The sequence below is a fragment of the Poecile atricapillus genome, chromosome 6 (assembly GCF_030490865.1).
Source record: "Poecile atricapillus isolate bPoeAtr1 chromosome 6, bPoeAtr1.hap1, whole genome shotgun sequence".
NCBI lineage: Eukaryota > Metazoa > Chordata > Aves > Passeriformes > Paridae > Poecile > Poecile atricapillus.
Window position 1 is genome coordinate 24,071,184 of NC_081254.1, and position 23,844 is coordinate 24,095,027.

At 37.2% G+C, this 23,844-nt stretch overlaps 1 protein-coding gene across 1 annotated transcript in view; it reads right to left on the bottom strand.

Moving 5' to 3' along the window:
* LOC131580133 (gamma-aminobutyric acid receptor subunit pi-like) overlaps nucleotides 1–23,273 on the bottom strand; it is a 37,640-nt gene extending 14,367 nt beyond the window's left edge. The window contains exons 1-6 of the mRNA XM_058840933.1: nucleotides 23,218–23,273; nucleotides 17,795–17,898; nucleotides 8,560–8,627; nucleotides 7,103–7,320; nucleotides 6,418–6,500; nucleotides 1,905–2,042 (exon numbers count right to left, since the gene is read on the bottom strand). Coding sequence (XP_058696916.1) covers nucleotides 1,905–2,042; nucleotides 6,418–6,500; nucleotides 7,103–7,320; nucleotides 8,560–8,627; nucleotides 17,795–17,898; nucleotides 23,218–23,273 — 667 coding nt within the window. The remainder of the gene's footprint in view (nucleotides 1–1,904; nucleotides 2,043–6,417; nucleotides 6,501–7,102; nucleotides 7,321–8,559; nucleotides 8,628–17,794; nucleotides 17,899–23,217) is intronic.
* Nucleotides 23,274–23,844: the final 571 nt, after the last annotated feature.

The window sequence follows — 23,844 nt, forward strand, 5'->3', positions numbered from 1 at the left end:
ACAGAGTATCAAACCCTGATTGCTTTTTTTGCTGTGTTAGGAAATACAGCACACAGCTCTTCTCTCATAACTTCTGCTTTAGCCCTTTGAATTGTAGTGGTTATAAATAGCTGTTATTTATAACATAATTGTTATTTATAAGCTACTCTCATATCTATTAATGGCACTGAATAAATGCAAAGCATTATTTTTCTTTTCAAAATTGATTACACAGCTCCATAATCTGGTTGCTTTTTCCTTTTAATATGGTCTACAGTAGGCACTGCTTTCCAAAAAAAATCTGTGGAAAATAGCACCTAGTTCAGAATGACTCAATAGAAAATTAAGAGGATTAGGAGATTAAATTTTAAAATACTGTATAGCACTTGATAACATGACTTTCTTGAACAGGAGAACAAGCAGGTGTGAGAAATTTGAATCAAACTAATTTGTGTGTCTTAAAATGTATAATTAAAATAAAAAATGGCTTTTGACTAAGTACATATGATTCCTGCCAACACAAAGGGAGGAAGACAGCATCATTTACTGGAAGAAGAATGCAGTTCATCTGATCATGCCTCTTCAACTCCAATTGGAAATTGGCTTTAGTCTACTTAGTTAAACAACAAATAAACTCAAAAACCAATCAAACAAAACAACCAAAATTTTTGTCTTTAAACTCCTCATTCTGTGATAGAAGGTGATAGGAATTAAGCAGGTTTCCTGTTCCACTTTCCTGTATGGGGAACAGGTCCTAATACCCTTCTGGGCAGAACAGCAGTAAAGGATTATTCTTCTTTGATTGAACCTGATGCTGCTTACCCAGAAGCAGTAAAGAGGAGGAAGGCAAACAGATGTCACTTACATAAGTAGCAAGAAACTCTGTGATCCTAGAGCCTACTGGTATGTATTTAATTTCTGCTTTTGCATCCATTTAAAGAACATTGACTTTTTAGCCCAAATTAATACCTGAAATTAGATCACAAATTCCTCTGTTGTGTTATTAAAGCAGAAATACCAAATAATGGAATAGAGAAACTATATTTCTGTGATTCAGAATTAAAGCCATGTCCTCTGGTGAAACTTCACTTTTGAAGGATGTGTGTGTCTTGATTTAAAGTCGCACCCTTGCGAGGGTGTGCTGACGAGCAGAAGAGAAACTGCACACACAGTGAAGAGCAGCAATGAAGGACCTGAGAGTAATCCAAAGGACAAAAAGGTTTGGCAGGTCTTGAACTCTCTGAAATCCCTTTCAAAATCTCTGGAAAATAAACAAGAGCACACTGTTCCCTGAGGTTAAGTCCTGCAGTTAGAGGAAACTCTCTACAGCAGTTTCCCAGGCTCGCAGACGAGCAGGTCTGTGGAAACGCTCCCGACCCTTCCCTGGGCAGAGGAACCTCAGGTGGAGCACTCTGCTCCCTGCTGCCCACCAGGCCAGGCAGAGGCTGCCACAGAAACAGAGCAATTCCTACAAGCAGTACCCATGAAACTCAAATTCCTGCAGCTGCAAAAGCACCCAGCGTATTCTTGGAATTTCCATGTATGAATAGAGGCTTTTGACTTGCCTTATAAATCCAGAACGGCTGATGTGAGCTGGGTACCCTGAGGTCCCTGGTCTGCCTCCAATTTAAATTCCCAATTACATGCTCCTCTTCCTTGAGAGCTCTCCCTAACATTATATGGAAGGAACAGTAGATTCCTGTTTATAATTCTTTAGATAATGTGTAATCTCCAAGAAAATGCTGAGTCTTTACATTAGCTCCATCTCTTGTAACTTGAAAATTATTTATGGCTTCAAGAATGTAATTATTAGAACATGAAAACTGTAATCCAAACAGAAAGCAATGTGCTCAGCTCCTTAATGCTGTTGTTTCCAAAGCCACAGTTCAAACTGTGCCTAGAAAATGTTATAAGGGTGTTTTTACCTGTCTCATACACAGCTTCAGTTACAGAGGTAAAGTGGTCTTCTACTGTGTACTGTGCCAGCTGGAGTGTGTCCAAACCTCGAACTGAATCATTTCCTCTGGTCCAATAAAATATGACATCATTGATGTTATAGCCCCCTGCAGCAAGACACAAGCCAACAATAGTGTTTATTTTACACAATTATTAATTTGTGTTGAGCACACTTATGGTTCAGCTGTTTCTTATTTCTGTGCCTGAAAGTACAATTAGACAAACAATGATGGGGTTTGGCAGATTGTAATGCCTGTTCATGGCAAAGTTTCCAATAACATGCAAAGTCTTGTAAGTTAAAAACTGACTTTTTGGAAGAGGTCTTTTTTTATCTTCTATTTCAGTATAAGTGACAAACTAATAAAATAGCCTAGTATCACTGGTATTCTAAAGGCAAAAGCTACTAGGCTGTAAGAAAATAGAGCTTTCATGAATTACTGCACTTGTCAGCATTTTGACTACGCATGAAATGTGCCATGTGTTGCATCCCAAGATGGTGTTTCTCAGTGCAGTGAGTTCTCCTCATCCCCACAGAGACGAAGGGATGAGGAGAGCAGCAGAACTGCTCTCACTGCTGCTGTGCTCCAACCTGAGCTTGAATCATCACTTAGGACAGGCTTTAGGCTGAGGAGCTCGGATACTTGCCAAGGACACCAGAAGCTGATGTTTCTGCAGGCTCAACAGCATGGCATGCTTCAGGGGCCCCAGGAGGTTCCCTCTTAACCTTCAAGTAGTAATTAGGAGCTGGATGAATCATCTATCAGAAGGCAACTGTGTTTTGCACACACTTGTCAATGTGCAGCACAATCATAGCTAAAATACCTCTGTAGCTTTTCCCCATTATATAAAAGGCAGCCACTTTACAGACTAGCGTATATGATTAATTCAAGATTATGTTAATGTAATTTACATGTTAACAGGCAGCATTTGAACATCTCTTTTCTTTAGCTTGCTTAGATCAATCATTCTTGTACTTGACAGATTTATATTGTGCGAGTTAATAGCTCAGCTTAGGGAACAGAAACACGAGCTGATGATTATTTTTAGACTTCGGTCAACTGTAAGTAAATTACAGTGAGACAATAATGCAATACATTGCACAAGGGTATATGCTGCAAAAAGAACAAAGCTCTAGAATCACATGAAAAAAAAAGAGGTGTATTAAAATGAAACAAAAAAAAATGCCTTTTAATTAAGAACTGATTTCTCCAGCTATCTCATGTAGGAAAAATAGGAGTTCATATTTTATTGTAAGGAAACACTGGGCTGGTTACCTATTAAATGACAATTTCACCTGAAAATTATTTCTCTACTCATTCTTTAAATGTAAATTTTGTTTTCACTATCACTGGCAGTTATATGAAAAGGTGTCATGGACTGGAATCTCTGCTCACATTATCACATTTATAGCAATTAAATCTAAAACACTTTTGTGTCAAAAGACTAAGCCAAAAGCATATGTATCCAAGCTAAGTTTTCAATTCCATAAAACCACATGCTGGGAAATTTCCCAGATTGTGGGATGTAAAATAGAAGTAACATTTTCTATAAACAAATGATAGCATTGTTCTTAGTCAAAACAAGGCGGCTCATAGAACCAGTTCTTATGCATGATTCCGGCCATGGATTCGTTTTACTTCCTTTCAGTATAAATGAAATGCAGAAATTTAAATAAAGTCCAAAGAACGAGAGAGTACCACAGTAAATTCCTTTTTGTTTTTATAACATATTCAGCCTTCCAAGTTGTGTGAGACAAAAGTTCTTGGTGCCCACGTGAATGATAGTGAGCATATCTTGAAACAGAGGTTATTTTGCTTTTGTTCCAAAATATTCTCATTAGTGGAGCAATTAGTAGGTTTGAGTGATCCTTCCTATGAAAATTCTTTGAGTATAATAATTCCAAAACTCTTAAGAATTTTTATTGAGAGAGCCTTCCCAATAGTCAGTAAAGTTAAATAGTAGTGCTCCCTCTGTGCAAAGTTGTTCTTTGTTCAAGGGATTAATATTTTACTAATTATAAAACATTTCAAAAGTTTATAAAGACAAAATCCTTAAGCCCATGTTATTTGGCTTTTACAAGTAATCTCTACTCTCTTTATGTGACACTGAGTTTTTATCCTAGCTAATTCCTCAAGCCCAGGATGTCTCATTCCTGTACATTGTTGATAGAGTATGAGCTGCTAATGTCAACAGGGTTAACTACAGGAATAGTAAATTTGGGATTAAACATTCATAATGCCTAATACAAATTAGTTTCTTTACCTTTCTGTTGCTAATTTTAATTTTCACTGATTGTCAAGCACAAGTTAAGTGCCTTCACATGGCTCTTCACTGAATAGTAAAGGACAAGTTCAAAAAGAAAATTTCAGAGATGGGCCCAAGACGTGAATATGTATTTGGACTGGGGGTCTGTGTGAGAGAAATGTGAGTACAAAGCCTTCAGCCCAGCAAGGATGAGTGATGGTGTTCCCTGCCACATGGCAGAGAGCAGGAAACCAGCCAGGACAGAAACCTTTCACTTTCCCAAATGTCACAGCACCCATAACAGCAAAGACTCAGAGTAACAAGTCTCTGTTTCTTAACACATGCCAGCATCACCTTCTAAAGTGTTGCAATAAGGGGGCAAAAACCCAATAGGCATGCTGGCCAGAATGTGTTTTGCTATGTAGAAAGTACAAGTCAATTAAAGCTACTAACTAGCAATAGCAGAAAAGTCTGTTGGAAAGGTCGCTGGGGATGCTTTATTGAATAAAGCCATTACTTCATAATATCATCACATATTTGTCCTTATATTAACAATCACTTAATGAAAGCCTAACTCTTTGTTTCAGCTCAAATATTTGCTACAGATTTTACATTTTATTTATAAGCATCAATATTTGTGCAGGTGTGTGTGTACATCTGCATCCACAATTCTTAAACCCAGGTAATGTTCTTGGCAAGCAGTATGTTAGGATGGTGACATTATTCACCTATAAATTAACACAGCTTATCACGTGGGGGAAAAAAACCCATTTCCAGCCTACCCAAAAGAAAGGGTTGCAGTGCATTGATGAAAAAAAGGCCACAGCCCAAGGCACACTCTTTCCTTTTTGTATTTGTTGCTTCTGTCTGTTCTCCTCAAAACTAAACATCGATGTAATGGGAGCATTTGTTATGACACGGCTGGGTTTTCCCCTTGGACAGAAGACACTTGTGTGCTGTTGAAAAAGCAGATGGAATCAATCTGAAAAATGCTTGGTTTTAATTATATGGGGAATTCTCCTTTTTATTTTTTTTTTTAATCCTGTCAAAGAAATTGTAAATTCCTGTGGGATATATCTTTCATTCTGGAACTAGAGAAAATACTAAATGACTCATTAGGCACTGCTGTTGATTTAAATCCGTATACATTGATTTACCAATATGCTCTTCCAAAGGAATATAAAGATAAATCCCAATTCCAATTCAAATCACTGTTTGTTAAACAGATCTCATAAAACTGCTTATTCTGGAGGGATGCCTGTGTGAAGAAGATTTTGGGTTAATTTCCTTTGTGTCTCTGTCTAAAATGAAACTTTGTGGCAATCCAGTTTGTCATTAACAACAAGAGATGAACAGCGCTCGCACACACACACACACACACACACACACACACACACACGTTTCTGAAAAGATACAGGGTAAAACTTGAAAAGTACTGAAAAGCCTTCCAAAAAGATTTTGAGCACATATTGACACATTTTAAATATATATTTTCATCTTACAGAACTGGTTATTCTTCTACATTATCCCATGCAAAAATTATTTTCTAGAGTCTTGTCATATGAATAATAGCAAACATTTAACTACAAAAGTGCATGTTTTTGTGTTTGCAAAGTAGCCTTGTCTACAAAGTATTAGAGAACCTATTTCAAAGAAAATGTGAGGTTATTGATTGATAAAATGGAAAAAATATATTTACTCTTGTCCATCGATTGACGACATTTTTTACCAGGGCACTGACACACAGACAACTAAATATGTCAGAGAAAGATCTAAAAACAGTAAATTATTAAATATTAACTATGTGCCTTAAAAATAAACCTTATTCTGATTTATTTCTTTCCTAAAGGAATTACATTTCAGGATGAAAAAATTACATACTCTGAGAGGGAAAAAAACCCTTCATCTGTGCTAGAAAATGCCTGTTCCCAGAACTCCCTCTGAAGACCAAGACAGTAACTGCAGGATGCACTGCAAAACCAAGCCTGTTTCAGAGAATCTCCTGGGATTTTGCTCAATCATTAATTATCACTGCAGCATTTCAGTACTGCCAGGCTAGCTCCAGTGATGTCATGTGCACATATGTGCACACATCTTTGCACACAGATACTGCTGGGACTGGCCACATAATGTCCCTTGCCTCCTATGAAAATTCCAGCCACTCTGCTAATATCTAGCAGAAAAAGATCACAGATATTTTTCTTATTGTATAAAAATAATAAGGATTAAGTGTCTTACAGCTCTCCAGTTGCAAAGTACATGTCTGCTTATCCATTGGATATTTAGTCAGATCCATGCTGCATGAAACAGTTGTGGTGATCCTTGGGGGGAAAAAACAGTTTTCTAAGTATTAATGGGACAAAATTTTTCATCAGTAAAAATAAAAAATGCCATGTATCCTTCTTAAAATAGTATTTTCAGACTAATATCTATTGTGAGGGGGAAAAAAAAGATCTATTATTTACTGGTATCTAATGTACAAAAGTAATACAATCCCAGAGTTCAGTGACAGTCTAAAGAGGCCATCCTTTGCTCCCTTCTCACTTACAGTGCACATTTTCCTTTGTTATTTGCAATATATTTTAATATTTTGTTATATTTATCAAAATCTTTCACAAAGGGTAATTCACCACAAATTGTGTAAGCCAATCATCACAGCTTGTTCTCCCCTGTGATGGTTTCATTGCCAACTGGAATGGCAACACACAATTCCTGTGTTCAGTCTGCATGAAAGCAGAAGGGTCTATTTAGGGAAGAAGATCTATTACTAAATTTAAGAATCTATTCACATTGATCAAGAATATTACATATTCATAAACCCACAAGAGCCTACTTTTACAAACAGACCCATTTTCTTAAGCAGAACCTGACAAGTTTAAAATGTAGATGCAACCATGAAGGCTGACAGGTGGTATTTACATACCTTATAGCATACAAGACTGTTCCATTAGGGTATATCCTTATAAGACGATTCTCAACAGTGACATCATGAAGAAAAGACCTTTTTGAATCAACTATAAAGGTATCTGGTACCCAAAGCATTTCCACAAGTCGACCATCTAAGCTCAAACTCTTATTTCCATCGAAACAAAGTCTCTCATCAGTCCATCGCTGCCTTAGAAATATGGTAGCTGTGTAGTCCTGAAAGAGAAAAAACAAAATTATCAAACAAAGGGAGCCTGTGTTGTATTCTCTTTTACAGAACTCTGTGGAAACAGCTGCTGGGCACAAAGTGTGACTCTCCATGTCCCTGGCGCTCCAAGAGCAGCTGTACTGAATCTTGTTCTGCCAAATTTTCTGGCACTCGATGTGAGGCTGGTAGATTTTGTTCTTATGGTCATTTACAGTAAAAGCTGATGGCCTAAGTCTGGGGCTATAAATCAGCTGAAGTCATTGGAGCTTTGTAAGCAGATAATCTGGCTCTGTAAACCTTTAAGTTTTAGAATGATTTATAGAAGTGGTTCCAAATCTCATTTTGTTCTCATAAGCTAATAAATGAAGAGTTTTTTAAGAACACATTGGAAAAACCTGAATAAATTCAGATAGACAAAAGAAGGTGGTGAAACAGAAAAGGAATCTTCTAGCACAATTTCTCCTTTTAGCATCACAAAGGAAACAGTGGTACCAAATTTATCAAGACCTTGAACGTAGCGCTCAGTCCAATTCCCCTTCAGTTTAGATATGCCTTGCAGTCCTACATTTAGATCACACTATTTCTTAGCACTTTTAAAACAACTGTTGATTTTTTTGTGTGTTTTTATCAGTATTATAAAATCATCTGAAGTTCTGGCCTTATTTCCCCTTTCTAAATAGTAAGTAATAATTACCAATTACTAATACACTCATATTTAATATCTGATTAATTATTTTTTCTTTTTATTTTTCTACCAATGGAGGATCTTTAAGTAGAAAAGTACATTCCATTTCATAGTTTGTTCAAAAACAAATGATACAAATTAAATGAAACACAGCTGGAATAAATTAATGTGTGACAGCAACAATAGAAGAGAAAAACAGTCGGAGTTCAGCTGTGTCTAATCATAGGGAAAGAGAATGGCTTCAAAGGCACATGAATATATCTTTATTTTTCTAAAATGCATAAAGATTTAGACAGTTCAGCTGGAAAATAAGTACTGATCCACATGCTTCTCATTAAGATTAATACTCAGTAGCAGATTTCTGTTTGTATCTGAGAGAGGTGGGATTCGCAGCTGCATTTCTATGCTTATTATAGTGTTATAAACACTATGTGTAGTGAAAAAGAAAATTCCATCTCCTAACCCATATTGACTTCACAAGGAGACAGGCCCAAGTCAAATTGCCAGCAGCTGTAAGCACAAGGCATCAACAAGCAAAAAAAGACTGCAAAAACTACAATACCATATTTATTTCTGATATTGTATCAATGCTTGCAATATCCATACTCATTCCAACTGACACAGGACCATCTGAAAAAAAAAAAAAAGGAGGAAGTCAGAATGTAGCTCATAATTCTGTTTATGAGAACTGTCTACAAAATTTTTCCAATTTTTTTCTAAATGTTTAGAAGCCATCTTAAATATTCCTCAAACAGAGATTATGCACAAATTTTCACCAATTAACCAAAATGTCATACCTCTCGGCTAAAACTATTTTAGTTTTCAGAAAAAGGCTTTATTTCTTAAATACTTCCTGGTTTATATGATTTTTTCCCCCCAGAATAAAAGGGCTAGGGGAAATGTTACACAATAAGGTGAGGAAGGCACAATCCCCACAGTACATCACACTCTTCTGCTCTGAGGTGCAGAGCAGTGGAAAGAATTCTTCCAGTTGCAACATCTGGTCCATCAGATGCAGGTGAAGGAAGAAGTTTTACGTGGCAATGTCACATGGTTAATATCCAGATGACATAGCTGAGTGACTTTCTTTACTGCCCATTTAAGGATTTATGCTATGTATTGTATCAATGAGATTTTAGTATCTTGCCTTTGACCACTAGCAGGAAACTTATGATTTAAATACTCACATTTATAAAGGAAAAGTTGAAACAGAAAATAAGCTGAAGGCTTATTCGGTGTAGTTAAACACCTTACCTGAGTAGGTGTTATTGTAATGTCAGTATGCTCAGATTCCCATTTTCTTCTGAATGTGCATTTCACACTGTTGGAAGGAAGATCACTAGCTGTGTATTTTAAAATGCAGGATTTGTGCAGAGATTTGATGGAAACATGACATTATTCCTGGTTGAATATGTGCAGAATAATTAACAGAGCACTTGTACAAGGAAATTAATATTAAATCAGTGCATCTTTCCGTGCAATTGAGAAGAAGAGAACACAGAGCTGAGAAATGCAGAAATACTTTAGGGAAGATCTCTGTAGCTGGGAGTATCCTTGTCTCACAGGCACAGGGCTGAAAGCCCCTCTTGTCTCCTTGCAATACATTTTGTAGAAATCTCCTATATGGCCCCAAATGGCATCCAGAGGAGCACAGAGTCCAACTCCACCCCACTGAGTAACACTTAAGAAAAAATGTGTCATTGTAAGATGTATAAATTTATTAGTATTTTTATTTTTTCCAAAATATTTTCTATTTCTAATGCATGTGTTAAAACCATTACACATCTGTCACTCCTGGAAAAAAACTGTAAGTCCTTCACTCTGGACTCGATTAAAAGTTTAAATATAAAGCTCCAGCTTAAAACAGGATTTCAGGTCTGCAGCATGTCCTGCTGGTAATAAGCACATTTATTATATACTATTAAATTATACATTGGGTTTAGAAACTATTGCTCAGATATTGAAAGAAGACTTTGGAGGTTAAATTTGGAATCAAATTGACTGAAAAACTCTCAGATAATTGACAGGTTGTTCTTCTGTTTCTTTCTATTCATTTCATATTTTGGTACTCCATTAATAAATCTATGTTTTCTCCCTCCAGGATGAAAAGCTCAACCCCTAGTAAACCCATCTCCAGCTACCTGGGGTGCAACAATTAATACTTATACTTATCATTGTTCTATATCATTATTGCTGATACAATACTGCCAGCCTCAAAAGACAGGTCAGACCCCCAAAGACCATTGAATTTAAAATGATGTGATTTATAACCCATATTCTGAATTTTTCTATGTCTTCCTAGAGATTCCCTTGTATGACTGTAACAGAGCATATTATTGCCAACTATCACATTTGGGGAGAACCCCATCCAGCAAGGCACCTGCTTAATGATGGGCCATCCCCAGGAGAGCACAATGCAGTGTTCAGATGATAATGCAGGAATCATGGCTGGGAATAATCAGGCCCGTTTTACTATATTATGATTTATTAGTAGGAACAACACCTGATTCTTGACTAGTAAGGTGATACAGATTAGGGAAAATGTCCATTAGCAGCATTTCAGTATCATCAGTGCTGTGTTGTTACACATATGAAGGGAAAAGGTGACTTTCCAGAAAGATTACTGAAATTAAGCAGGGGTTCATTTCTCTGGAATCAGACAAACAGGACTCTGTAGATCCTTTTTTCTCTCCTGCTGAAGTATTTTTCAAAACATTACTGAGTAACACAACAGCACTGCAGTGCTGGGTGACTCCCAAGCAGCACAAGACATCTAGCTCAGGTTAAGATGTACTTCAAGCTCAAACTGCCTGAACACAGATCTGCCTTGAGGTTCAAGGACAGGCAGGACAAAACCATCCTGCTCCACTCACCCCAGCCAGCAGCTCTCACTGCCCAAGTGCTCCCAGCCTGTCCAGCCCAGCACCCACAAAAACTCAGCAGAGAAATACATCACCCCAGATACAGCAATGTGCTGTCTGGGAGGAGTTGTGCAGGAAAACAACAGTTATGGAAAGGATCTTTATCAACACCGTACAAGATGCTAAGAAGAGCTTTGCTCGAGCAGTTAATTGAATTAGGACAACATTAATAGTTAAATGCTAATTTATTTCTTGCATGTGAGGATAAATGTTTCTTTAGTAAGGCACCATAAATTGTAAAGTATTAATAACAGAATGAGTCTGCTCATAATTATTCACCAGGGTTTCCTCTGAACTTCCTCTGAAAGGTCTCCTGTTGACAGTGTCAAAAACTGGGCAGCAAACCAGATGAGGCAGTCAGTTCCTACATTTCCATATGTTTGGCAGAAGTTGTGTGTATAATGACAACATCAGAAGAAATCTACCGCTCTTCAGAAGAAAACTGAAGTCAGTTTGTCCTGCATTATTGAAGGGAATCTTCAAAGCATGGCAGAGGATTGCCAAAGGGAATCCACTGTTACAGCAGTGGCTGCGCAGCCTAAGCAGCACACATTTTAATTTTACTGCAATTTATGTACACTGCTCCTCTATGCCCTTTATGGATATTCAGTGATGCCAAATGGGAAAGCAGCCAGAAGAGTGGCAGATAATGTACCTAAAAATTAACTTTTCAACTAACTGCAATGATCCCAGTGTGTAGCAGCAAAATAAACCATCACTGTGTGATGTGCTTCTACTACTGCAATGGATCAGCACAATCAACAACTTCCAGTGCTGAGCTGTTAGCATGAGCCCTTGTTCATTTAGTTTAAGAAAACTCAAAACAATTCTGAATTTCAGAAAGGCTTCCAAAGGAATGACTTTTTGGAAGAATGTCTCATCTTTTCAGCAGTACTGGATAAAATATTGCAAGGAAACAGAGAAGGAAAATTGTCACTAGAATAATTCATTATAACTTCCTGAAAACCTCATTTTGTCTCTCTGATTGCCAGCTTTGCTTTGGAGTATGACAGAATTCTTACATAATGAGATATAGTATGCTTAGATTTTTTTTCAGCGCATTTAACTTCCCACCACAAGACATCTTCCTTGACAAATAGTTACACGAAGAAAGTGGACAGGACAAGACAGGTCTTCTGGCAGAGCTCAACTCTGTCTTGATTTGAAGGCATCAGAAGACAGATGCATTTCTAGCATGAATCAGTTTCAATCCTATTAGTTTGCATCAATAATTTTTAGACCTTGGTGTTGCTTTGCTGGTACATTTTGTAGAGAAGGCAAAAATTGGTGGGAACCATTTTAACAACAGCTTGTGAAATAATTTGTCAAAACCCCCATGTTTCCATACAGCCAAATGCAAGCAATTTATGTGGGGACAAACATGACAGGAAGCACATACAGGATAGGAAACCAAGAGGCAAGCAGTGCCTTTGAGAAAGATTTAGAGGCTGTCACACATAATCATTTTAACATGCTCTTTCCATCTTATGCTTTGGCAGCAACATTATTGCAATGGGGAATAATGCACAGAATTAAGTTATCTTGCAATCTATTCTGTATTGGCAAGACTGTTATGACTGTGACAAGATTTGTTTTCCACATTTAAATAAAATGTGCTAACAGCAGACACAGTGTGGTTAAGAGAAGGAGAAATACTTCAAAAGACAAAAAAAAATCTGGAAGCTTAATATCAAATCTTGTAACAAAAAACTCAAGGAGCGTTGTTTACTCAGTCCTCAAAGAGAAGTCAGGAAGGTGGCTTGTCTAATGTCAGAAAATGCATGTAGTAGTTAGTTGTGCACATTTTTTGGCAAAGCAAAGATCCCAGTTTATGGATGCAGGAGACAACAGGAAACTTCAATTAAATTGATCTTTTTACTATCTGAACATAACCACAGTTTATAATTTAGAGTCTCTGGAGCTAAGCCTTGGGAGAGGTTGGAGAGGCAAGGGAGAACTCAAAAACCAAAACCCAAACTGTCCTGCACACAGGACAGGCTGGGTTTGGTGGCAATCAGATGCTCACAGTGTCTCTTAGTTCCCTGGGACAGGAAGGAAAATCTCCATTACCATGTGTATGCCAAAGTTTACATATTCTGGGCTTTTTGTTTTTGTGTAAAGGATTAGATATTGACTAGCTAAAATAGTCTTTAGATGATGATTATTTGGTATTTCTTTCTCACGCACCCTGAGACTTTGGCTCACTAAACCAAAGGATGTCAGACACAGCTAACATTCTGATATCTCTCTGTCTCTTTTGTACACTTCTGAAGACTAAAAATGCCTTCATCTAATTAAATTTATAGAACTTAATATAAACAAAATTCAAAAGGAAAAAGCCCCATGATGACAGGTCTTAGACTTGAAGACATTGAAGGTTGGACCCAAAAATTTTGTTTTAATTAAAAACTTAAGTCTATGAAATTTATAACTCATTATGAAGCTAAGGAAAATAATCTTTTAAATGTGATTTAGAATAACTGATTTAAGCATGACACTTTTTTGTACCACTTGAAAGCAGCTTCCATATTCAAATATACTTATCTGTGACCTTTTCCTAGTCTCTCTCTTTTTAATTAGAACACTTAAATTACCACATTCAATCACAGAACAAAATCTATTTGTATAAAATTATTTACAAGATTTTTTGCATCCCATAACAACCCTATGAACCTGATCCAACGCTCAGTGAAGTCTGCAGAAATTGCTCATTAATTCAGAGAGTTTGGCACAGCACATAAAGTTATAAAATTGATCTACATGGTTCCAGCAGAAAACCTGAGGTGGAAATCAACTTGTATTGCTGAGATAAAGTGTTGCAGTAATGTAGCACATTTAAGGGAAATAACTGTTGATTTTTAAATCCCTTATGCCAGCTTTTCTATTGAAGTATTCCATATATATCTGTAAGGGTAGGATAGATATCATTACACTGAGGAGTAATATCTACTAGCATTAGTATAACAGTATTTTGCATTCCAGTACAAAGAATGGCTACAGTCTTTCCAGATTAGGGCTTTGGGTTTTTTTTTAATTCTTTATTGCACCTATCTGCTTAATTTATGAAGACTTGCTTGATGAACCTCCCTAAAAGAGGGACATTAAAGTACTACAGGTAAGGAAAGAGAGCATTCTTAATAGCAGCATTCAGATGAGGGCAGAGCTAAAGAACCAGTCCAGCTGAGATTCCTCTGTGCTAACAGTGTCTAAAACACCCTCACAATTTGGCAACTGGTCCATGCCACCCACCCTGGACAAACCTAAAACACTCAGCCAGTTTAACTTGTCTGCAGATTTCTGACATACTAAGGCTGGCTCCAAGTAATCCAGCTTTGGGCACCCGATTTATGTGCTTGGAGATGGGAGGGACAGCCCGTGTCACACAGGAGCAGCAGCAAGGCTCTGCAGGGGTGACCTGTGCGGGAGGACATGACCAAAGCAAGGTGAGATAAATCCAGAATTAAAATCTAGAAAAGCAGTAGATTCAACCCAAGCAAGGAGAGGAGAAGACAGTTTTTATGTTGTTATGCAGTCGTTGGGCTCGCATAAAAAAGATCTTCATAGTCCCCTTGTTAATGACACAACCTGAGCTGGGGTATGTGCCTGGGACATTTCCAGTCATCTGCCCGTCCTAGCACAAAGACCAAATACAAATTAATAAGAAATGAAGGGCTTGTTAAACTAAAAATATATGAGCTGCCATAAATGTTACTTGACTAGTAAATATTTCTGGTTTTTGTGGCTTTAGGAGAAAGGAACAGTCATTTAATGAACATTTTTTTATATCTAACTTTCTTTTCAGGACTAAAACCCCATTTTGTTAAATACTAAGGAGTTCAGTGTCACTGATTTTGCAAGAATATGATTGTATCTTGGCAGCAATCATCACTTCAAAAATTTCCATTTCCTGCCTGAAGAAAATTTTCAAGGACAAGTAACTTTGAAATTACTTTAAATGTTATTCTAAAATTTAAGCTCACCTCTGGCCCTCTCACACTTGATAAAAATCACATTTCAGAGTTCCATTATGACTCACCAATGTTAAGCTTAAAGCACTGTATATGCCAACAAATAATACCATCTAGTTTTATGACAAATTTCTTCATGCATATTTATGAGTGTATATTTAACTGGGCTAATAAACAGAAATACACATATTTTTTGAAAGCAAAAGAATCTTGGCCAAAACTAAAGAAAAGGAAGCCAAGTGTCTTAAAAAGGCTGGCTTCAGCATATTTTGGGGAGATATTTCTGCATATCAACATACACATACTAGGTTCCCATTTATACAAATCCTTTTGTTCAAGACAGCAAACATAGATTGTCAGGTGCATATCCATCATTTTCTGTTCATATTTCTAGAAATACAAGTTTCTTTCTCAGAGTATATCACCACTGACAGGTTGCACAATCAAGACTGTGCAGGCTTTTACAGTAGCTGATGATCTCTACCAGAATACCCCAGTTTATGTTTTTAATGTGCATTTGTTCATTAGCCTACTCGAGTCTAATCAGCTACTTGACCCGTCAAAAGGTCAAAAGCAGATCTGTCTCTAACTGGTCAGTCTCTCATTATCAACATGAAAATATAATCCCAAAGAAATTAAGGATTTGGGAGGAGTAGAACAGGGGGAAGAGGTGTCAATGACTAATTGCTGCTCTGGCTTCATCAGCTCTCTGCCAGCTGTGCTGCAGCCATTGATGTTATCCTGAGTAAAGCCAGGAACCAAGAACAGACACAAGGTACATCAGCTGCAGGCAAAAAAGCACCATATCAATCAGGAAAATCAGGAACAAAGCTAGCATAGCTGTGGTCACACAGATAAATCTACTCCAGGGGTTTGTTAAGCTGAGGGTTTAGGTGGTTTGCTAGCTCTGCTTCTGAGCAGAGCAATAGCTTCTCCTGGGCCTGACAAGGCATGCCCTCATGCAAAGTGTAGCCCACCCTGCCAGTAACAGAGAGGGGTCAGAAATAGGCTGATACTCCTCCCCAGCACAAGCACACATTCCTCTATAACAGGGAAAGTGATCCCAAATGATCTCACAAAAAGCTACAGGTCCAAAAATCAGAAGCATTGCCTGAGTCATCCTAACTCAAATTATCCCTACAAAGAAAGTAATTTCTCACAAAACCACCAACCCTGCATTTAGAAGTGGCATCAATAAAATGTATATTTTATTTTCAGAGTGTCATCTCATTCCTTCAGCACTAGAGCTAATAAAGATCCATCAGAGATTTCTCAGGCAGTGCTTGCATGCCTGAGCTGCAGTGAGCATATGCAGCTATGCTGGCACTGTCTGGAGGTGTGAGACTGGCTTTGTGTGTGACACAGACTCGATCTGTGCCTGAGCTCCTCTGGGATTTCTGGGCACACCCAGAGAGGCCTCAGCATCCCTCTGAACAAAATACCCAGACAAAAATGTATAGCCTTGCTGCGATACAACAGCTAAGGAAAAAGAGATGGAGAAAAGAAAAAGGAGATTTGTAACTCAAATATGCTTTATGGTAGGTCTTAATTGCTATTATAAGACTTTGAAATGAGACTCTGTTGTCTGCCTAAGCTCGCTCATCATGGCACTGTCAACATATCTCTAGTACTAACATGAGGTAATGAATAAAATATATTAATTGCCACTGAACACAGTTATTTTACATTATGCATCATCTCCAATGAGGAAGGGTTAGTTTATTTATTAAAGTTACTTGAATTTTGCTGAAAATCTCCTTAGACTGTTAAATATTTTGTAGCACTTTTATCATCAGCTAAGATAATTACAATAAAAACAAACAGGTGAAATAGTTTTCCCCTTTTTCTTCAACCTAAAATACAGGTATATCTTAAAATTACGGATTCAGAAACAGAACATGATGTGGAGCATCCATATTGAACCAGGTATTTGGCTGACAAGAGTTCCAACAGTATGACCTTAGAAACTCATTATTCAATCACTTCTTAAGCTGGATATAAAGGGATATAAAATATTTCATTTGACGTTCACACCCCTAACATTTCCCAACCTCAAGCCTAAGAGCTATTGCCTTGCATTCATGCTACAAGTTTATTTTCTGACAGACACATGGTGCTGAGCTTCTTCTCAACATTCAGAATATTTTGTTCTTCAGTGTTCTGCACTTTATCCAGGACAAGCTCTTCATGCCACTTCGTAACTCCTCAGTACTTCTGACACATTCAGTAGCCTGACTCAAATTAGGGATTTCAGGTGCCTGGCTGCACTGCAGGGCAGTAAAATCACCCTTGATGCAGTAGACTATGTGTGTCTTCCAATCTGGTGACCATTAGCTTCTGATGCAGGGAACTGACATTTATGATTCATATTCCCTTTTCAATTCATTTCCCCCCCACAATTCTCAATAAATCTATTCAGTGACCTTTAAGACCTGAGGCAAGAATCATTTATTAAATAATTCTCTTGCAATCTTACAGTTGAGGCACATAGTACTTTGCATAGTAACAAGATTTGCCTGTGCTGTTATGAACAGCTTGATATATAAAGCTTTCAAATCTTTAATCAAAGCTTTTTATAGTTATTATTTAGGAAATTGGAGGAAATTATGCTTTTAAATAGGTTAAGATGTTACAGCTTATTTCATGAAGACACTCATACAATGCTAGTCAAGTTTTCTAACAGTCTGGAAGTTTAGCTTGCAAATACTTGGAATACCCAAGTTTCACCTTGGGCCACAAAAGCTATTAAATTCTATCTAATTATATCACAGAACATATATAATCAGATCAGTGGCTGTCAGATAGCAGAGGAAAAAAGTACAGAAAAAACCCGTTTGTTTTCACTGCTGAATTTTAGACACCACATTATGATATGACTCAGTCTTACTGAAGGAGCTTTTCTACTTACTATCAAAAAATGGACGTAGATACTTGTTGTACCCTTTTACTATTTTTTGTATTGTTGGAGGTAGAATTTCAGTTTTCCCTTCAGCTTCAGGAATTTGCACGGACCTAAAAGGAATTGAAAATGAGGATGCTTTAAAAGGACATAATAAAAAAAACAATATTAAAAAAAAATTAGATTTTATAATGTGTATTAGTCTCTTATTGGAAAAAAAAAATCCCTTTTATACCTTAAAGTTTATTATTTCTTGTTATACCTTAAAGTATAATTCTATTTCTTTTTAGACATTGAAGTCTATTATTTCTTAACACTCCATCTGAGAAACAATCTTCTTTAATACTTAATCTGTAAACAAGGCATTGTGGTTATAATCTAGGAATGTGGAGGGGATGCTGATTGTTTATTTCAGCATTTAAAATTAATTTTTTTTTTTCTTTTTACATGATGAAATACATTACATTTAGGTCTCAGAGACAGAAAGCAACCTCAGAGACTAGTGCACAAAAACACTCTTCAAATCCTGCTTTCACAACACAGTTTTTAAACAGGTTACAGAAATAATCCTGTTGAGCAAACCCGGTGAAGCGTAATGAGAATTCAAGTACTTCCTTTGTTCAGAAACAGCTACAAATACAATCCACAGCAGTTATATATAAATAATTACAAACCCTTTCTGCCTAACCCTGAAGGTGAGCACCCCAATACAGTGAGCAGGGTATGCTCTTCAGAAATTAAAGCACAGATTTAATTGCGGCTGCTTGTTCCCAGTGATTTGAGAAAGGTGGAGTATGAATTATGAAGGTGAGAAGCAATAATTAATTGACTTAGTGAGCCCAGATGGCAGAGGCATTGTCTCTGTTGATGGAGAGCAGAGACCTATATAATCAGCAGGAGAAGGGTCTGTAGTTTTTAATCCTTGTTCTGGGAATTACTGGCCCCTGAAAGTGACCAGCTCTCCTGCAGGAGGTGCAAGAGCTGCAGCTGTGGTGATTTGCTCCTAGGGAGAAGCATCTAAGTATAAACCATTGGGTAAGGGGCTACCACTGCTTTGGGGTCCTTCCTTAGAGTGCTAAATCCTCACTGAATTTCTTAGTCTCGGTTCTTTCTGGAGCTGCTCCTGAAAACTCTGCTTCCTCTTCTGCATTATATGTCTGGGTCTCTTGTAGCTTTCCAAAGCTTGCTGTTTTGATTTTAATTTTGCTGTTTCTGAGAAAGCCTGAGTCCTTTTGCCAGGACACTGAGAATTTCATCCACTAGGAATGATCTGGTATCTTAAACTGGCAAAGCTTAAGATGACCTCACTGAATGCACGTGGCCAAATCATACTGTGGTCTTAAATGTGGGGTCCACTGGCTTGAAAAGCTGCTATTGCTGTATAATTTTTTATTCACCAGACCCTATTGCTACAGAAGTAGCTGTTTTTCATTAGCTTCCTTGCAAAACAAATATCTTAGCTATTTCAATGATCTTGTTTTTTTCCTTTATTTTTTCCCAGTGTTTCATTTCTATATTGCCAAAGAATGATGCTGTTACTTAAGTATACCCTTGAGTAATACCAGCATTGAAATAAGGAAAGTTTCTCCTGTAAGTTTTTTCCTAAAGAAACAAGCACAGTCATGTTGAATTGAGATGTGAATATAAATAAGAAGGTCAGTTTTATGTTGAATAGAAGTGTTAAAATTGGAAATGCATTTAAATGTAATTAATTTCTTAAATACTGTACTTGGAATAGATATCTCTCCTTTTGTAATTTACATATAAATTTTAGCTAAGTGTTCAGTGAGCTGCATGAGTTTAATTTCACAGCTTTACTGGATTGTTCTTGAATAAGTTGTACCCATTGTGAAATGTTAAAGAAGAACTTGTTTCTTTTCTATTTCAAGGATGTATCATTGTTCTGCCAATCAGCATGCAACTGTAGTGTGGTCTGGTTAATTATCATTAACTCCTATTTTCTATGGTATATTTTTGAAATTTTTATGGAAGTCCTTCCCTTAAATGACCTATGGTAAGTCATCATTTTCCTCATTAACACATGACGTGTAGCCTCATATCACTGGTCTTTTGAGTTTTATGGTTACCTAAGCCTGGGAAAGCTGCTGTACTGTAACTGAGACTGTGAATTAATGAGGCATGGTCCCCTGTGTGCTGTTTGGCCACAAAACCTTACAGAAGTCCTATCATAGCAAGCCAACAAGTGAGAGCAACCTGAGGCCTCCCAAACGTGAGTGTGTGTTGTTGCCAGCCCTGGGGATACCCAGAGGCAGATGGTCAGAGGTGAAGGATAAGGAACCTATGGAGCTTCTGTGCCTTAAGTAGTCTGGGGGTTCTGTGTTTTAAGGGATGATGCCCTGTGTCCTTTAAAGAGCTCTTTGATTCACGTGCTCCATTCACAGCTCATCCACAGTGAGCTCACGGCACATTCGCAAAGGATAAAGTAAAAGTTGAGGCTCCTTCCACTTACGCAATTGCATCTTCTCATCAATGCACCTAGGCTTCTCTTTTAACCAAATCTGTGCCGTTATATTTAAGTGTATTTATATTTAAGGGAAGCTGTTAAAGTTCTTCCATTTTCTTAATGTATGTGAAATACCTTGGCACGCATCTAAGTATGGAATTGCCTTGCAACAGGTGTCCCAGCCACTGAGGAGTGAACAGGCTTTCACAGAAAAAAACTGAGTGTATAATCATTCTTCAGCTGAGAATATCTATCTGTTCTGGGCTGACAATGCATAATAAATGCTTTAACTCATCAGGTTCAATGCCCTCTGGTTGCTTTTATGAAAGCTGAATTATAATTATTTCTTTTCCCAAATCATTCTTATGGCTCAAAAACTGAGAATTGTTATGGGTTTGGCTAAACTTGAAAGGTATAACAACTGCTTTTTATTTAAGGTAATTTCAAGTTAGTGTCTTAACAGAATGGGGTAACTGGAAGGGGAAAAGGAACATTTGCCCTAAACAGTAGTATATAGCATTTATTTAGGCAAAAGTACAGTCTAGACACATGTACAAGAATATTTTTTCTGGCTATTTTTTGTCAGAAGTTATGTATCATGAAAGAGACAGAAACACCTTAGAACTGCAAGAAGATAAACAAAATGCCAGATACAGTCTGAACAATTTTTTAAAACACTCCCCCCAGGAAAACAAGAATAAAAAAAGCTTTTTTTCAGGCAATTCACTGACAGGCGAAGGGCTTAAAGATGCAAATAAAGTTGTTATTTCTGGTTTCATACTTATTCTCAGTGATAGGGGGGTTTATATAGTCTTTGCAGACAAAATGTAGCAAAGTCTACCACATCTCTGATTAACTCTCTGCTTTGAAACAGACAGTATTGTCACCACTGTTTCATTAAATGGTGAGTTTGAAACTGTAGCATCATGTTACCAGATGCAAGAACAAACAGCGAAGAACCATACATGCTCTTAAGTTCAGGCAAAGAAAAAAAAAAGAACATTTCGTAGAATTTTCTGTCTCTGATTCCACAAACCCAGGCTAGCATTCTTTATGTTGAAAATACCCTATCTGAAACAAATGGGAACCCTTCTTTGGACCAAGAACCCTACATTTACTTAAGCTGATTCCTGGTAAGGATAAATTTTTTCATTACTACTTTAAAAAAAAAAAAAAGAAAAAAAAAAATCTGGGAAAGCAATCATCCAGGCAACTCCCCAGATATAGATTTTAATACTAGAAAGGGGACCATGATGTGACTGTAATGTAATTTAATGTTAAGTGGTGTCCTTCAGGCAGGGAGAGATGGAAAGGAAAGAAACAACCCCATACCATTACTGATTGTAAATTATTCAGTAGAAGAAACACTCTTCACATGTTAGGCAGAGGTTTTCCAAGTGGAATATCTGAGGGACCACTTGGCAAAAAATCATGGCCCTTGCTTTGTGTGCACCTCAGCTGTTGGGTTTTGTTTAGAAATACTTCTTTGTTTCAATGTCAAGCAGGAGAGTTTCTGGTTTAAACAGCACTTTCACAAACCCCTCCTGGTTTGTGCCCTGGAAAAACGAATTTTTGTATCCAAGCATCATCTTGTCTGTGAGATAACCAAGGGCCAGAGCTGCTTCTCAGCTTGTGTCTGGATTTGTGTACATCAGCCCAGCTCTGTGCCCTGGTATCCAGGCACTCGTACAGGTGTTGTGTGTACCCTTAACCCTGTGGATGATACTCAGGAATGAACTGCCTCTGCTTCTGGACACTCGCTGTCAGATGAAGATGTAAGAGGTATCTTAGCATTCTTATCAGAGTCTGATGATAATAATGAACTGTGTACCACAGGCTGAGCTCCTGGGGGAATTTTGCCTCCCTGTTACTTGGATGCTTCTGAAATTGCTGGTCTCTTGGCAGTGTGTTATTATGGCTAAGCCATGAATCATCCACTTATTGCAGTGTGGCAAGTCACAGCTGACGAGGAAAGAAGGTGGAATAAGAGCAAGTGTGTGCTTTGGACAAAGATCTCTCTATGGGACTGGAGAAGGTGGGGGAGGTGGATGTTTTAAACTCGCTTTCAAGGGGCTGTTCCACCTGTTCCCACTACTGAGAGAAAGCTTTATCTAAATGAGTGTTTGCACATCCACTTGAGTTAAAGCTCAGACAGAATCTTATCCTGGGGAATTTACTGTGAGATGAAGTAGGGTAGGCAATAGATAGATAAAGAATTGGTTTTAAATACTTCAGTTGAAAGTAGTGATGAGAACCTTTAACTTGTCCATGCTTACATTTTCTTATTAGAATTACTTAAAAAATATTTTTTCCCATTTTTACAGGAGGAATATATTTTAAGTGCTCCATTTCTATATGTTCCTGTACATGGCAGCTGTTAGAAGGATTATGTGTAGCCAGAGAGGATCATTTTCACTTTTCAGCTTAACACAACTCAGATTTCCTAAAGGTTTCACGATTTTGCAACAGAGAATAAGAAAACAGTGTTTCAAGTAGGTAATTCTTTTTAAGATACTCTCCTTTTAGTGCACAATGATGATTTTACTATCTCAAGCTCATAGTAAATCTAGGTGGACTGTGTGCTTCTGTCCTTGGGCAAGGCACTATGCTCCAGGCAAGGACCATGTGCCCATCTGAATTTGTTAAGCATCTGACACAATATTCACTCTGTACTCAGTAATTCTTTATTTGAGGGTTGATATGCTTCATAAATTCCATTCTTTTTCTCCTTCATCAATCTTTCCAATTAAAAAAAATCTGTTAAGGCAGCTGAGATTCATGAAGCTCAGTCCTATATTTCTGTTATTAATACCCAGGTTCTTCAATTTTTGTAAGAGGCATGATTCAAATGCTAAGATTTTACTTTTTTACCTGGTCAGATATGTCTCTAACTATAAGTAAGTTTATTATAAACCAGCTGATATAATAATATATTGAAGAAATAATATTTTTAGCAAATACTTCTTACCTATAGAGCAGCAATAGAAAAAGGGCTCTGAGACTGCAGCACTTAAGACTGCACATTTTCACAAGTTATTTCAGAAGTTCTTGTAGCTCCTAAAAAACAAAAGTTGCAGAGGTAATGTTTTACAACACATATGCTTTTCTAATACATTCATTTCCAAAGGTTTTAAACACTAAAGATATTGTATCTTGAATAGCTTCCTCTGATACATTTACTAATACATAATTTTTTAAAAATAATACATAATACCTATATAATAATTAATACATAAATTTAAAAAATCTCAAAACTTGAAAAAAAAAAAGAGGTGGCATCAGGATTAATTTAACTAACCAACAGAAGCTGCATTCCAGTATTCTACAGCTTTTTCATTTTTGCCTCTGTCCTTTAAATATTAGGGAAAGTAATTGCTGTGAAAAATAATGTAATCCTGTGCAGGAGAACTGCAAACACTGAGTTTTGTCTCTGCTATTCATGCTGTGAGTCCATCTCTGCCATATCAGTGTCTCTTCTTAAGGGGCAACACATGACCCCACTTTAGAACACAAAGCTGTTTAAGAGCAATCTCTTTGGTACATGTGTAACAACACCACTGCTATGTAACTTTGACAGTCTTTTTTGTTAATGAGA